The sequence below is a fragment of the Cervus elaphus genome, chromosome 9 (assembly GCF_910594005.1).
Source record: "Cervus elaphus chromosome 9, mCerEla1.1, whole genome shotgun sequence".
NCBI lineage: Eukaryota > Metazoa > Chordata > Mammalia > Artiodactyla > Cervidae > Cervus > Cervus elaphus.
In genome coordinates this window covers 40,056,113-40,073,631 of record NC_057823.1, presented here as the reverse complement: position 1 = coordinate 40,073,631, position 17,519 = coordinate 40,056,113, and the positions used below count along the sequence as shown (strand labels likewise).

The 17,519-nt window shown below is 36.6% G+C and overlaps 1 protein-coding gene across 8 annotated transcripts in view; it reads left to right on the top strand.

The window, feature by feature from the left end:
• Positions 1 to 17,519, top strand: part of UIMC1 (ubiquitin interaction motif containing 1) — a 121,750-nt gene that overhangs the window by 17,750 nt on the left and 86,481 nt on the right. For 4 of the 8 annotated variants that reach the window (XM_043912352.1, XM_043912354.1, XM_043912351.1 and 1 more), the window contains exons 2-3: positions 9,464 to 9,618; positions 16,671 to 16,758. In XM_043912352.1, the coding sequence (XP_043768287.1) occupies positions 9,472 to 9,618; positions 16,671 to 16,758 (235 nt within the window). In that variant the 5' untranslated portion in view covers positions 9,464 to 9,471. Of the gene's footprint in view, positions 1 to 3,683; positions 4,615 to 9,463; positions 9,619 to 16,670; positions 16,759 to 17,519 lie in introns of those variants that run through there. The other 4 variants (XM_043912349.1, XM_043912350.1, XM_043912348.1 and 1 more) reach the window with 4 other exon arrangements.

The window sequence follows — 17,519 nt, the reverse complement described above, 5'->3', positions numbered from 1 at the left end:
TATGTAGTTTAATTGGTGAAGTAGTTTTCTATGGTATGGATAGACCACAATTTGTTTATCCATTCCCCTATTGGTGGATATTTGGGCTGTCTAGAGATTTCGTCTATTATGAATAGGGCTACTATGAATATGACTTTATTTCTTTTAGGTAAATAGTTGAAATGGCTAGGTCACATAGTAGGTGTATGTTTTACTTTTTACGAAACTGCCAAACTGTCTTTTCAAAGTGGCTGTACCACTTTATATTCCTACCAGCAGTGTATTAGAGTTCTAGCTGTTCCTGTATTCTTATCAATGCCTGATTTTTTTATTTTAAATTTTAGCCATGCTAGTGGATATGTCGTGGTATCTCATTTTATTTTTTTCCTTATCAATTTTATTGCAAAATGATTTATATATAATAAACTGCATCTATTTGAAGCATATAGTTTGATGAAATTTTCCAGTTGTATACACTTGTGATACTGCTGCCAAAATCATGATACAGTGGGTTCCCATCACCCTCAAAACCTTCCTCTTGCTCTCTTCTGTCCATCTCTTCTTACACTCCTGAACATTAGTAACCACTGATTTACTTTTTGTCACTATAGGTTAGGTTACATTTTATATAAATGGAATAATACAACCTGTACTCTTTGTGACTGGCTTTTTTCTTTGGCTGTGCTGAGTCTTACTTGCTGTGTTTGAATTTAGTTGCAGGATGTGGGATCTAGTTCTCTGACCAGGGATTGAACCTGGGTCCTCTCCTTTGGGAGCATGGAGTCTTAACCACTGGACCACCAGGGCAATTTTTCATTCAGCAAAATGATTTTGAGGTTCACTCGTATTTTTGCCTGTGTCCTTTTTATTGCTGAGTAATATTCTGTTGTATGAATAAATCATGGTTTGTTTATTCATCTGTTGATGGACATTTGGGTCATCTCATGGGCTTCCCTGGTGGCTCAGAGGGTAAAGTGTCTGCCTGCAATGTGGGAGACCCGGGTTCGGTCCCCGAGTTGGGAAGATCCCCTGGAGAAGGAAATGGCAACCCACTCCTGTACTCTTGCCTGGAAAATTCCATGAATGGAGGAGCTGCAGTCCATGGAATCGCAAAGAGTTGCACACGACTGAGCAACTTCACTTCTTAGTGCTTGACATTGTGTGAAAAGCTTCTGTGAACATTACTGTACAAGTCTTTATGTGGTGATAGGTTTTTGTTTCTATTGAGTAAACAGTAGTAAGCAGAATGACTGGCTTGTGCAGTAGTATACATTTAATTTTAAGAAACTGCCAGACAGTTTTCTGCAGTGGCTTATAACATTTTATATTTCCATTGGCAGTGTATGAGAGATCCATGTATTCCTCATTCCTGCCCACATTAGTGTTTTCAGTATTTTTAATTGTAACCATTATAATGGATGTGTAGTGTTGTGTCATTGTGGATTTAATTTCTATTTTGATAACTAATGATGCGGAACATCTCTTTCTGTTTGTTTTGCCTATTGGCTATTAGTACATTTGCTTTTGTGTCCATATCTTGCTCATTTAAAAAATTGGTTTGTCATTTTATTATTGCATTATGAGAGTTATTTGGGCTTCCCTGGGGGCTTCAGTTGGTAAAGAATCCACCTGCAGTGCAGGAGACCTAGATTTAATCCCTGGGTGGAGAAAATATCCTGGAGAAGGAAATGGCAACCCACGCCAGTATCCTTGCCTGGAAAATACCATGGACAGAGGAGCCTGGTGAGCTACAGTTAGTGGGGTCGCAAGGTTGGATACGACTTAGCAACTAAACCATCACCACCATAAGAGTTCTTTATATATTGTGACTATGAGTCTTACGCAAGATATGTGCATTGCAAATATTTTCTCCCATTTCATGACTTGTCTTTTTGTTTTCTTATTGGTGTCTTTTGAAGAACATAAGTTTTAAGTTTCATTGAAGCCTAGTTTGTCGGTTTTTAAAAATTCTGTGTCTTTTACTCTTTGTATCCTGAGAAATCTTTGTTACTCAGGTAACAGAAATTTTACCTTTAAGTGTTAGAAGGCATGCACAAACAAAAAAACTCCAAAATGTAAAAAGGTGAAATAGTCATAATTCTTAAACACAAAAACACTAGGAGACTGGTTATGCACATCAATTTAAATCTTCATGTTGTTTCTGAAAATGAAGGGGTTTAGCTAGATCATTGGTAGTTCTAAACTCTTGTGGATTTTGAACTCCTCTAAGAGTTGGATGAAAGCTATAAGAATTTTTCCCCCAAAAAAAATTTTTTTTCCCCAGGGTGCATACAAAAGCAAGACAGTTTTGTACACAGTTTCAGGAGATTGTGAATCCCTTGAAGCCTAACCATAGGTCCTTTAAGGGCTTGTGGATTGACAGGTTAAGACCTCTTAGCCAGCAGTTCTTTAAGTATTTATCTAAGATTTATCTCTTTAATTTGCCAGATTCCATTATACTTTCCCCTCAGATGTCTTAGCTGTTTCTTTCTTGGTCTCCAAAGAGATTTGTTTTGTTTTTCTTTGGGTAATTTTCATTATGGCAGTAACAGACCTAAGTCTAAAAGGAGGGATAGAGCGAGTGGTTAAAACTGAAAACTAGTGATTTTAGTAATTTATATTAGAGTATGGCACCATTTATACAAAGTTTTGTGTTGTGTGTGTTTTTTAAAATATCTGTTACAGTTTGGTGTTTGAAGAATTGCTCCCACAACTGCAGGATTATCATTAAAATTAATTAAAATTAATTCATTTTACTTTCAGTTCAGTTCAGTTGCTCATTCATGTCCGACTCTGCGACCCCATGAATCGCAGCACGCCAGGCCTCCCTGTCCATCACCAACTCCCGGAGTTTACTCAAACTCATGCCCATCGAGTCGGTGATGCCATCCAGCCATCTCATCCTCTGTCATCCCCTTCTCCTCCTGCCCCCAATCCCTCCCAGCATCAGGGTCTTTTCCAATGAGTCAACTCTTCACATGAGGTGGCCAAAGTACTGGAGTTTCAGCTTCAGCATCAGTTCTTCCAATGAATACTCAGGACTGATCTCCTTTAGGATGGACTTGGTTGGATCTCCTTGCAGTCCAAGGGACTCTCAAGAGTCTTCTCCAACACCACAGTTCAAAAGCATCAATTTTTCGGCGCTCAGCTTTCTTCACAGTCCAACTCTCACATCCATACATGACCACTGGAAAAACCATAGCCTTGACCAGACGGACCTTTGTTTGCAAAGTAATGTCTCTGCTTTTTAATATGCTATCTAGGTCGGTCATAACTTTCCTTCCAAGGAGTAGGCGTCTTTTAATTTCATGGCTGCAGTCACCATCTGCAGTGATTTTGGAGCCCCAAAAAATAAAGTCTGGCACTGTTTCCACTGTCTCCCCATCTATTTCCCCTTTAGGAAGTAAAAATATGCCTAATTTGTCTAAAAATTTGTCTAATGTTATAGGTTAAATCTTTCCACATATTCATGCTTGATTTGTTTTTTTCCTTTCAAATTGACAGTTCATGTCTCGTTATCTAATAGGATGTTAATATTTTGTGTCAGTTTGTACTTTTTTAATATAATCAATGGCTTTTTTCATGTATGCTATAAATATTTCTCTAATTTTGTTGTAACGCTATGTATTTAAATATATATAGACTCAAAAGTTTAGGTGGCAGGCGCCTGGGCTGGTCCCTAGCTGAGCCGCCGCCTGGCTGGCTGGTCCCTGAGGCGGCTGCTGGGATGAGGGGTCAGGGTGCCGGGCGCGCGGCCTTTCACCATGTACACCTTCGTGGTGTGTGATGAGAACAGCAGCGTCTATGCCGACGAGGTGTTCCGGCTGCTGCTTGCCACTGGCCACTGGAAGCGGCTGCGGCGGGGCAACCCCAGGTTCAACCTGATGCTGGGAGAAAGGAACCGGCTGCCCTTTGGGAGACTGGATCGTGAGCCTGGGCTGATCCAGTTGGTGAATTACTACAGAGGGGCTGACAAACTGTGTTGCAAAGCATCTTTAGTGAAGCTCATCAAAACCAGCCCAGACAGGCTGAGTCCTGCACATGGTTCCCTGAGTCCTACCTGATTTATCCAACCAACCTCAAGGCCCCAGTTGCTCCAGCTCAGAGTGGAATCCATCCACCGCTCCATAGTTCAAGCACAGACAACAGAGAATTTTTCCGGACTTCATATAACAGAAAGAAAGAGGAGGGAGAGGGCAACGCTTGGATCACAAAGTCATTAGCCAGAGCCAAAGGTGAAGGCATCCTCATCTCCTCAGTGGCTACAAAACTGTTGGATTTCATAGACAACCAAGGCCAGGTGCACACGATCCAGAAATACCTGGAGTTCCTGGATCTGTTCCTGGAGCCTGGTCATCACAAGTTAGACATCCGAAGCTGGGTCTTGGTGGACCATCAGTTTAATATCTACCTCTGTAGAGAGGGTGTCCTGCAGACTGCTTCAGAACTGTATTAGGTGGATAATTTCCAAGATAAAACCAGCCACTTGACCAATCACTGCATTCAAAAGGAGTACTCAGAGAACTATGGGAAATATGAAGAAGGGGAATGGAATGTTCTTTGAGGAGTTCAGTCAGTACCTAACAAGTGCTTTGAACATCACCCTGGAAAGTAGTATCTTACTACAAATCAAAGGTATAATAGAGATACCTAATCCTATCTCTTTCGGTTTAAATGTGTCTTGATGGAGCTTTGGGAGTTTGTGCTTTCAAGGAATTGTTCCATTTCAGTTGTCGAGTTTAAGGACAAAAATTATTTGTTATCTCCCTTTATTATCCTTTTAATATCCATATGAACTGTAGTGATGAAACTTTTAAAAATCCTTCAATTACCTTATATTGGTAATTTATATCTTCTCTCTTTCACTTGCGCAGATTGGTTAGAGGCTTTTCAGTTTTATTAATCTCTTCTAAAAGTCAGCTTTGGCTTTATAGATTTTCTCTGTCATTTTTGTTTTCAATTTCTTCATGTTCTTTATTATTTTTATTCTTCTGCTTTTGATGGGCTGGCTTTTCTTTTTCTAGTTTCCTTAAAGTATAAGGTCAGGTCACTGATTTGAGATATTTAGTTTTTTTAAAAAAATATAAGCATTTAATGCCATCAGCTTTCCTATAAGAACTCCTTAGCTGCATCCCACAGATTTTGCTTTCGTGTTTTTGTTTTCATTTTATTAAAATACTTTCTAGTTTCCCTTGTGGAAAAAAAAAAAGTTTACATGTAGCTTAAATTATTAGAGAAATGTGAATCAGAACCACGATGAGGTATTACTTCATACCGGTCAGAATGACTAGCTAAAAGTCTACACATAACAAATGCTGGAGAGGGTGTGGAGGAAAGGGAACCCTCCTACACTGTTGGTGGGAGTGTAAATTGGTGCAGCCACTGTGGAAAACAGTATGGAACTTCCTTAAATAAAAGTAGGTCTGCCATATGATCCAGTAACCCCACTCTTAGGCATATATCCAGAAAAGATGAAAACTTTTAATTTGAGAAGATACAGATACCCTAGTGTTCAGCACTATTTACAATGGCCAAGACATGGAAACAACCCAGGTGCCGATCTGGTTGGTAGGTTTAAGATGTGCTGGTGGAGGAGTGGGAGCTGAGGGAGGGGGTGTGCATGCACATGTGTGTGTGTGTGTATCTGTGTATAAATGAAATGGAGTATTGTCCATAAGAATAAATGAAATAATGCCATTTTCAGCAACATGAATGGACTTAGAGATTATCATACTAAGTAAAGTCAGATAAAGACAAAATATTATATAATAACACATATGTGGAGTTTAGAAAATAATACAAATGAATCTATCTATAAAACAGAAACAGACTCACAGACATAGTAAACAAACTTATGGTTACCAAAGGGGAAAGGATAAATTAGGGGTAGGGGATTAACAGATATAAACTGCTATACATAAAATAGAGAAGCAGCAAGGATTTACTGTATATCACAGGTAACAACAATATTTGATATCTTGTAATAACCAGTAAGGGAAAATAATCTGAAAAAATAACTGAATCACTTTGCTGTATGCCTAGAACTAACACGGTATTGTAGATCATCTATACTACTGTAAACAATTTATGTGTAGTTTAATAGTTTCATCATTTCGTGTGATTTCTTCTGTTTCTTCAAGACTTAAGTCATTTAAAAATAAACATTAAGAATAGAAAAGAAATTTGTGTTTAGCTTCTATTCTTGCGATAGGGAATGATATTGTGAGTGACTAGATTGGAAGAGTTTGAGTGTGTCCTTTCTTACTATCCTCCCTTACTACTCAGGTTGTCCAGATGTTTTTTGACAATGAGGTGTAACATTTCTCTCAGGAGTAATTGAATGATTAACCAATTTGAGAAGTTTGTAACACAGTTAACATTCTTTTTAAATCAGTATTTCAGTCAGTGGGTCTCTGCTTTGGTTATACTAGAAAATCATCTGGAAAGTGTTTTTTTTTTTTTAATTTAGGTAGATTTCATAGAACGTAAAATCCAGCAGTCATCTTTTTAAAGTGTATAATTTAATGGCTTTTTGTACATTCAAAATGTTGTGCAACTACCACTATGTTCCTTTTTTTTTAGATTTATTTATTATTTTTGGCTTTGCTAGGTCTTTGTTGCTGTGTGTGGGCTTTCTCTAGTTGTGGCGAGCAGGGGTTATTCTTCATTGTGGTGCGTGGTCTTCTCATTGTGGTGGCTCCTTTTGCAGTAGAGCACGTGCTCTAGGTGCGTGGGCTCAGTAGTTGTGGCTTGCAGGCTCTAGAGCACTGGCTCAGTAGTTGCAGGTGCACAGGCTTAGTTGCCCCAGAACGTGTGGAATCTTCCCAGGCCAGGGATTGAAACTGTGTCCCCTGCATTGGCAGGCGGATTCTCTGGACCACCAGGGAAGTCCACTTTCTAATTCTAAACATTTTCATCACCCCAAAAAGAAACCCAAGGCCATTAAGTAGTTACTCTGTATTTCTCTCTCCTCAAACCTCTAGTTTTCTTAATCTGCTTTCTGTCTCTGTAGATTAGTCCATTCAGGATGTTTCATACAGACAGAATCATACAATTTGTAAGCTTTTGTGTCTGGATGCTTTCACTTAATGAGTTTTCAAGGTTTATCCATTTTGTAGCATGTATTAGTACTTTGTTTCTTTTTAAGGCTGACCAACATTCCATTGTATGGATGGATGTACCACATTTTGTGTATCCATTCATCATTTGGATTATTTCTGTTTTTGGCTATTACGATTAATGATGTTAAGAACATGTAAGTGCAAGTCTTTGAATATTTGTTTTTAGCTTTCTTGGATGTTTACTTGGGAGTAGAATTACTAGATGTATTTTAATTTTTTGAAGAATTGCCAAGCTATTTTCCACAGCAGCTGCAGAATTTTATATTCACACTATGAATGAATGAAAGTTTTAATTTCTCTGCATTCTTGCCAACATTTGCTGTTTTCTCTAAGAAAAAAAATTCAACTTTATTGAGATATAATTCACTTACCATATAATCCATCCACTTAAAGTATACAATTGAAATTAAAAAAAACAGAACTGCTGTATGATTCAGCAGTTTTACCTCTGAGTATTTACCCAAAGAAAACAAAACACTGATTTGAAAAGATATATGCATACCAGTATTAACTGCAGCATTATTAACAAAAACCCAAGATATGGATGGAAACCTTTTTGCTATTGAGTTGCAAGAGTTCTTTATTCTGTATACAATTTCTTTATTACATAGATGCTTTAAAAATATTTTTCTCATTCTTTCTTTATTTATTTTTTCTTTATTTATTTTTTTTTATTTTTTCTTTATTTTTTTTTTTAAACTTGTCTTAATATTGTGGTTTGGAGCACAGAGGTTTTTAATAAGGTGAAGCCCTGTTTATTTATTTTTTCTTTCATTGCTTATGCTTTTGATAACATATTTAACAAACTCACCTATCCAAGATTACAGAGCTTTATGCTTATGTTCTGCCTTAGAATTTTATAGATTTTGTTCTTTCATTCAGGTCTTTGATCTGTTTCATGCAATTCTTCATTATGTGAGGTAGAGGTCCAATTTCATTCTTTATGCATTTGGATATCTAGTTGTCAGAGTACTATTTATTGGAAAGACTTATACTTTGTCCATTGAATTATCTTGGTACTTTTGTTGAAAGCAATTGACAGTAAATGTGTGGATGTTTTCTGAACTCTCTGGTCTTTTGTTCCATTGATCTTTATTTTTATTCTTGTGCCAGTGCCACACCATCTTGATAATATAGCTTTGTAGTAAGTTTTGAAATTGAGATGTGTGAGTCCTTCAGCTTTGTTCCTTTTTTTCAAGATTGTTTTGGCTGTTCTGGGACCTCTGTTTTTCCTCTGTTTTGCCTTTCCTCTGTTTTGCCTTTCCTCTGTGAATTTTAGGATCAACTTGTCTTTGTCAACAAAAAAGCCAGTAGGAATTTTATTAGGAATTATGTTGTATCTGTAGAGCACTTTGGGGAATATTGCTGTCTTAACAGTGTCAAGTCTTCTAATTCATGAACATGGGATGTCTTTGCATTTATCTTTTATATCTTCCAGCAATATTTTATAGTTTTTGGTTGCAAGCTTTACACTTTTGTTAAATTTTGTTAAGAATTTTTTTATTTTTGATGCTATTAAAATGGAATTTGAAAATTTAATTTTTGGATTATTTATTGCTTATAGATAGCTGTTCAGTTGACTTCTGTATATTGACCTTGTGTCCAACAATCTTACTGAACTTGTTCATTAGTTGTAATGGTTTTTTAGTGGATTTCTTAGTTTTTTTTTAATTGAAGATCATGTCATCTACAAAAGGCAATAGTTTACTTCTTCCTTTCCCATTTGGATTTTTTATTTCTTCTTATTCCATAATCGACCTGTTTAGAACCTGTAGTGTAATCTTCAGTAGAAATGATGAATGCAGACATGCTTGTTTTATTCCTATCCTAAGAGGAAAGCATCCAGTCTTTTACCTTTAAGTATGATTATTTGCAGGGGATATTTTAAAAAAGATGTCCTTTTTTGGGTTGAGGCATTGATATTAAAGAAAAAAGCTTTTAGATGAATAATAATATGCAGAGAGCCAGTTATTTAAGCTAATGTTTAAGGAACTATGATAAATTATTATATTACTCCCATTGAAATGTCACTAAAAGAATGAGATTTATATATGTATTTTTTCCTTTATAGAAAAAATACAAATTTTAATTAGTAAAAGAGTTCAGAAATCCAATTTTACTTCTGTTAGATAGATATCTTTTTCTTTTATATGACCAAATGATAAATAGCATCTAGAATACTTATATATTAAGTAAATTATTTTTCCTTCTGCTGCTACTGCTAAGTTGCTTCAGTTGTGTCCGACTCTGTGCAACCCTATGGACAGCAGCCCACCGGGCTCCTCTGGCCATGGGATTCTGTAGGCAAGAATACTGCAGTGGGTTGCCGTTTCCTTCTCCAATTTTTTTTCCTTCTATTTCAGACAAAAGGATGCCGCGGAGAAAGAAAAAAGTTAAGGAAGCCTCTGAAGCTCAGAACCTGGAGAAGAAAGATGTAGAAACTACCAGTTCTGTCAATGTGAAGAAGCAGCGTAGACTTGAGGATGCATACATTGTGATATCTGATAGTGATGGAGAGGTCAGTATTCTAAAGAGTAGAGCTCTAGGTCTCAAACTGGGCCTCCTTATCTGTGACTGGTTTGTTTGTGAGACTGAACTTTAATGACATCTTGCCATACCATGTGGCTTTTACTCAGGTTCGTAAATGGAATTAAGAATTACTTAGAAGAAAGTAGTCATACAGTTTGGCTGAGGATGGATCATAGCTCCTCAGTTTTATAATGTATTAACTGAAGGTGATATTTTAAAACCATTTGAATACATCAAATGTGAAAATTTTCATATGTCTGTAAAGTGAGAGAAAGACAGCTTTTTAAGTCTCTAGATATACTCTGTCCAATGTGGTAGCAACTAGCCACCTGTAGCTATTTAAATTTAAATTAATTAAAATTAAATAAAAGGAAAAGTCAGCTCCTCTCTTGGACTAGTCACATCTAGTGTCTGCTGTGTTAGCGCAAGTATAGAACATTTCCCTTCATTATAGAAAGCTTTGTTGGACAGAGCTGTAATAGATTTTAAATCTTTCCCTTGATCTGTGTTTCCATTTGTTTATTGGAGATTTTTGCCTGTTTGAGGGTCACATCCAGTAAGGCAGTAAAGTAAGTCACTGTTTTTTCATCTAAGTTTACCTCTCACTCTTCTTTATCTACTGTCTCATTTGATGGTAGAACCACTCATTTGCCTCAGGTTATAAAGCTCAGAATTGTCTCTGACTCTTCCTTTTAAATTGAATTGCTTTTGTGACTGACTTCTTTGACTTGGAGAAGGAAATGGCAACCCACTCCAGTATTCTTGCCTGGAAAATCCCATGGACTGAGGATCCTGGTATAGTCCATGGGGTTGCAAAGAGTTGGACACGACTGAGCGACTTCACTTTCACTTTCTTTCACTTGACATATGATTTCAAGGTTCATTCATATTGCAGCATATAACAGTACTTAATCCCTTTTGCAAAATTTTTATGTATTTATTTATTTTTGGCTGAGCTGGGTCTTTGTTGCTGCACACGGGCTTTCTGTAGTTGAGGTGCGCAGGGGCTACTTTCTAGTTGTGGTGACGGGCTTCTCATTATGGTACCTTCTCTTGTTGCAGAGCACAGGCTTTAGGGCGTGCAGGCTCAGTAGTTGTGGGGCAGGGGCTTAGTTGCCCTACTGCATGTGAAATCTTCCCAGATCAAGGATTGAACCTGTGTCCCTTGTGATAGCAGGCAGATTCTCAACCTCTGGACTACCAGGGAAGTCCTCTTCATGCCTTTTTCCCCCTACAGTGACTGCACCATTTTACATTCCCATCAGCAATATACTGGGATTCCAGTTTCTCTACATTCTTGCTAACACTAGTTACTTTTAAATGTTTAATTTTTATACCACCCTAGTGGGTGTGTAGTGGTTTCTCATTGTGGTTTTGACTTGCATTTCCGTAATGGTTAATGAACTTGAGCATCTTAGCATCTTTTTTGTACTTGTTAGCCATTTGTATAGCTTCTTTGAAGAAATGTCTGTTCAAGTTCTCTGTCCATTTATACATTGCAGTTTTTCTTTTTGTTGTTGAGTGGTAAGTTTTCTTTTTATATTTTGCATATTAAACCTCTTATCAGATACATTATTTGCATATATATTCTTCCATTCTAGGAGATGTCTTTTCACTTTCTTGATAATGTTGTTTAATGCACAACAGTTTTAAATTTTGAAGAAGTCCAAGTTACCTGTTTTTTCTCCCTTTGGTTATTTAATGCTTTTGGTGTTGTATCTAAAGAATTATTACCAAATCTAAAGTCATGAAATTGATCCCTAAGAGTTTTCTAATTTTAGCTCTTACAGTTTGGTCTTTGTTCCATTTTGAAATAATTTTTGTGTATGGTATGAGATGGTGTGTGTGTGTGTGTGTGTAGTGGTAAAATATACATAACGTAATTTAGGATTTTAACCATTTTTAGGTTGTATATATTCACATATATATTATTGAATGGTCAAAGTTGCTCAGTCGTGTCTGACTCTTTTCGACCCCATTGACTCTACAGTCCATGGATTTCTCCAGGCCAGAATACCAGAGTGGGTAGCCTGGAGATCTCCCGAGCCCAGGTCTCCCACATTTCAAGCAGGTTCTTTACCAGCTGAGCTATCAGAGAAGCCCTAAACATGTTTCTGCCTGTTTTCAAACCAGGGACCTTTTGTGTATGAGGTGAACGTGATAACCGCTACACTACAGAAATGCCTGTTGAATGATAGGGGTTCTTTATATATTGTGGACAGTTAGCCCCTTGTCAGATATATGATTTGCACATATTTTCTCCCATTCCATAGGTTGCCTTTGTACTCTGTTGATAGTCTTTTTATGCAGAGTGGTTTTAAATTTAGTCCAGTTTACCTGGTTTTTGTATTACTGCTTATGCTTTGGTGTCATATCCAAAAAGTCATTGCCAAATCTTCCATGTCATGAAGCTTTTCCCCTGTGTTTTCTTCTGTGTGTGCTCGGTCATGTCCAACTCTTTGTGACTCCATGCAGAGTAGCTGCCAGGCTCTGCTGTCCGTGGAATTTTTCAGGCAAGAATACTGGAGTGGGTTCTCATTTCCTTCCCCATGTTTTCTTAAAGAGTTTTAAAATTTTAAGTGTTATATTTAGGTCTTTGATTGATTTTGTGTTATTAGCGTTCATGTATGGTCTAAGGTAGGGATCTGACTTCTTTTTTGCTTGTGAATATCCAGTTTTTCCAGCACCATTTGTTGGTATTTTAACTTTTAACCTAGGTATTTGTTTATATTTTATTTGGATTTCTTGCAGGTAGCACACGGTCTGAGGTTTCTGATTTTATACCGTCTGAGAATCTCTTTTTTAAATTGATGTGGTTAGATTATTTATATGTAATAAAGTCACTGAGGTACTTTAAAAGGTACCATCCAACTGATTGTTTTTGCATTGGTTCTTTGTTTTCTTCCCATTCTTGTTGATCTAATTTTATTTTTGCACTATGTAGAAAATTGCTTTATTGAATAAATTAAATCTATAGAGAAAGATATACTCAAGTTATCTTGCTTCTCCATTCTATACACCCTATTCCACATCCCTCACTCCACTGATAACCAATTTCATTAATTTTTTTTTTTATTGTTTCAACATTGCTTTAAAGCAAAAATAAGCCCATTCATGTTTTTCCCCTCTCTCTTTAAATATTTATTTATTTGGCAGTACTGCATCTTAGTTGTGGCACATGGGATTTTCGATCTTTATTGTGACTTGAGGGATCTAGTTCCCTGACCAGGGATCAAACCCAGGCCCCCTGTACTGGGAGCGCAGGTCTTAGCCACTGGACTCCAGGAAAGTCCCCATTCATGTTTTCTTAATTCTGCTTTTTATGTGAAATGTTGCATATCTATTTGCATCTTGTTCTTTTCTCAGAACAGTGTATCTTGTAGGTTATTCCTTTCATTTTCTCATTGTTTTCTTGTATTTCTTTAGTGGCTCTTTCAGATTTTTACTTGAATCTGTTTTCCTTTGGAGACCCTTTTTTTTTTTTTTTTAAATGCGACCCCTCTTGCGTTGTTGGTGGGAATGTAAATGGATACAGCTACAATGGAAAACAGTGTGGAGCATTCCAGATCAGCGGCAGCATGCAGATTCTCAGTTGGAGCATGTAGGATCTAATTCCTCCACCAGGGATCGAACCTGAGCCCCCTGCATTGGGAGCTCAGAGTCTTAGCTCCTGGACCACTGGGAAGTCCCCATTTTTCTTTTTTGAGATGGTTTTATCTATTTTCAGTTTGGGTTTTATGAAGTTTCAATTTATTTGTTCCTTTTTTTGTTGGTTTATGGTTTGAGTTTTCTGATTCTAGGCTTTTCTTAATCTGTAGATGATTCTTTAAAATTTGTTTGGGATGTGTTAATTTCCTTTTCTGGGTTGATGATTAGAGGAGAATATTCATAAATGTTTTTATTTATATTTTCTCTTTCTGTTTTATAGTTGCTTGGTTTGAAATTTCTGTTTTTATTCTTGTATTTACTGGATAAAAGCTTCCCTTTTGTCTTTTCAGTGTACTTCATTTTAGTTTCTTTTATGGATGGTATTGTTGATGTTAGAAGAGAGGTTGCCATGTTTTTTTTTCTTCAGGACCTGTCATTTCTTTCCTCCTTTCTTTTATGAAATCTGAGGAGTACCATTTCTTCTTTGTGTATCTCCCTCTTTTCCATTGGTAGTACATCTTTGAGGTTGCCACTTTTGTTCCTCTCACTTTCAAGCCCTTTAAAATGTAGCTGATTATGTGAAATACCACCTCTTGGACCAATGTTTTGTCTTAGTGTCAGACATTTTGATTTTGAAGATAGTTTTGTCTGTGTTCTTAAGTTTTTCATCTCTTTTTCTTATTTTTCATATAGTCTCTTAAGCCTTCTCTTTCTTTGTTCTGTTTACTCATAGATTTGCAGTAGCACTGGGAACTCTGTTAGAATTTGCTATTTCTCTGCTCACTGGTTATTTGAATTCTGTGGTATGTTTTGTCTCCTAATAATGTTGAAGGTGTTGGTCATAGGTGGTGTTATTTCTGGTTCTTATTGCATGCTAAGTCACTTCAGTCATGTCCAGTTCTTTGTAACCCCATGGATTGTAGTCCATCAGGCTCCTCCGTCCATGGGATTCTCCAGGCAAGAATACTGGAGTGGGTTGCCATTTCCTCCTCCAGGGAATCTCCCTGACCCAGGGATGGAACCCAGGTCTCCTGCGACTCCTGCATTGGCAGGCAGGTTCTTTACCACTAGTGCCGCCTGGGAAGCCCTATTGGTTTTGTGGTTTTTCTGGGAGGATGTATGGAGAGGTGGCTCAGTGGTAAAGAATCCAGTGCAGGAGATGCAGGGTAGATTCCTGGGTTGGGAACATCTCCTAGAGGAGGAAATGGGAACCCACTCCAGTATTCTTGCCTGGAAAATCTCATAGACAGGAGAGCCTGACTGGCTACAGTCCACAGGGTCACAAAGAGTCAGACACAGCTAAGTGACTGAGCATGCATACACAATTACTGTTATCTTCTAGACCTTTCATTTTCAGCCGTTCTGGATCACTTTGTTATAACTCAGTCTCTTAAATATATATATAGCATTGAGTTTAATTTTTTGTTATATTAATTTTATTTCTTTTTCTATATTCTTTGATTTTTGACTCTGCTTTTGGCATATATTTTGGTATATCTTTTTTTAGAGTATATAAATGCTTTTCATAGTTCCTTCCTTTTTTTTTTTTAAATTTAGCTTTCTGTAGTTTGGTTTGTCAGTTGTAAATAGTATCCTTTGACTTTCACTTACAGTGCGTGCAATAGAAAATGAACTTATTTTACTTTCCATTTCTGATTTCTCTCATATATTAGGTGTGTCATTTCTGCATATAATATTTACACATTTTTTTCTATTCTTATCTCTACTTTCGTTTTAGTCTTAGTTCTAAAATTAAATATGTTAAATACTTACTATCAATTCTTTTGCCAGATTTTTCTAATCATTTTTTAGTTGAATAGTGCTTGATTTTTACTAGATTTGTCAAGTAGGCCTTGTGACTATATTATTTCCTAAGTTGTTAAGTTTTTGATACTGTTTTTCTATAGTCTTGCTATCTGAAATACTGCTTGATGGGATCCAACATCCTTGGTTTAAAATTTTCTCTTTTCCCTTGAGTTTCTTTAAAATGCTGCCTTCTTGATTTTTGCTTTGTATGTTAAGTTTGATACGTCTGATTTATTTTCCTTTTTTTTGGTAAGTGACTAGTCCTTTTTGTTAGTCTGAATGCTAAGAATTTTTCTTTAGGGTGAGATAGGTATATTATGTGTATGTGTTAGGAAACTGGTTGGTCAGAGTGAACTTTCAATATGTCAGTTCAGTTCAATTGCTCCGTCATGTCTGACTCTTTGAGACCCCATGGATTGTAGCTCGCCAAGCTTCCCTCTCCATCACCAACTCCCGGAGCTTGCTCAAAGTCTCATGTCCATTGAGTCGGTGATGCCATCGAACCATCTCATTCTCTGCCTTTTTTCCCTTGTAAATTTTATTTATTATAATCTTAATGTTAGTTTGTTTCATTGTTTGTTTTCTTCTTCAGAGATCCCAGTTATATATTTATGGGATCACCTTTGCCTGTATTCTTTTTTTTTTATTTTTAATGACATTTATTGTTTTTATCTTAATTTTACAAGCAATACCTGTTGATTGTTTGAAACATGTAAAAGCCTAAACTAAAAAATGATAACCACCCACAATTCCCACCCTGTAGAGATAACCACCATTAGCATTTTGATTCATTTTCTCCCAACACACACACACACACACACACACACACAGTAATTGAAGTATAATTTACCCACAACACTATATTAGTTCCAGGTGAACAAAATAGTGGTTTGCATCCATTTTATCCAATCTATGGTACTTGTTTCCTCACAATAAATATTTTATGAAATTTTTCATTTTTCCCATTGGTATAGATTAAAAAAAGATACCTACATAATTGTGAATTGCATTTCCATATACATACAAGCTCTTTGTGTATGTTCCTCTGTGAAGTGTCTTAACGTATTTTTTGCCTATTGGAGGATGCTTTGTATTGATTTGTAAGAGCTCTTTATATATAAGGAAAATTAGCCCTTTATTTATTCTGATAAATATGTTACATACTTTTCCTTGGCTGTTCTGTTGCTTTTTAAAGTACTGATTTAAAAGAAGTGTGTATGCACTGGGCTTAAACTTTATTACTGACTTTAAAACATTGAAACGCGCTTTCTCTGAACTTGGGTGCATACTTGCTGGTATTTTACAGATAGGCCAGTTTTTATATGAGCTTGAATATGACATAGTTATATCTGTATATTACAGTTTTTATTTTTATTGGTTCTGAATCTACATTTTTCTTTTTCTACCATAAAGATCTTTTTCTGATGTTTTCTTTGAACATTTACAAAAAATGTTACAAAACATTTACAAACATTTACAAAAACACTGATTCTTTAGAGGTTTAGTAGCCTCTGTTAGCTGTAGAGGAGGGTAGAAAGAGTACTACTTTTAATGGCAATCAACCTGATCATGTTTCTTGTTTTGCAGCAGGAGCCAAAGGAGGAAAATGGATTGCAGAAAACGAAGGCAAAACAGTCAAATAGAGCAAAGTGTTTGGCTAAAAGAAAAATTGCACGTATGTTTTCATTTTTGTATTGAGAATGGTTTGGAAGTTTCAACAATCATAGAATTGACACTAGTTTCTTCATTAAGAAGGGGTTTCTCTGAATAAGAATGTGTGTGGTTCTTGTTAATTCTGGATTCCATTAAAATTTGTGGGGACCACAGTTACCTAGAGTGTATACAATTGATTGTTAAAGGCAGCATGTTGAAATTAAGAATGTGCCCTTTCAGAGTTAGGCACACTTGGTTTTGAACCCCTGCTTCCACTTACTATGTGGACTTTAGTCAAGCCACTAAAGCCTACTGCTGTTACCTCATCAATAAAATGAAGATAACATGTAGAAAATCACTTAGTGGCTCCAATAATGGTGTTACTGTTTTGATCACTAAAATTCTGTGTGTCTCCTCTACTCTCAGCACTTTATTCTGGTCATCAGATGTGTAAGGTGTTTTTTTCTCCCCTACACCAAGCAGTTCTCCAACTCTTTGCCCTACAAACTGTCCAAACTGGGTGCCCTACAGTTTACGGAAATATGACACTGTCAGATCCCGCAAGCTAAAGGCTTAGTTCTGCGTGACTTCCCCTTCTTTCAGATGACAGTTGCAAGTCCAGGTTGTTACCTGTGCTTCTGACTTTAATTTGCCAAAGTGGCTCTCAGAATTTAGGGAAACATTTACTTATTAGATGACTGGTTTATTATAAAGGATATAACTCAGTAACAGCCAGATTGACTTCCCTGATGGCTCAGACTGTAAAGTGTCTGCCTACAGTGC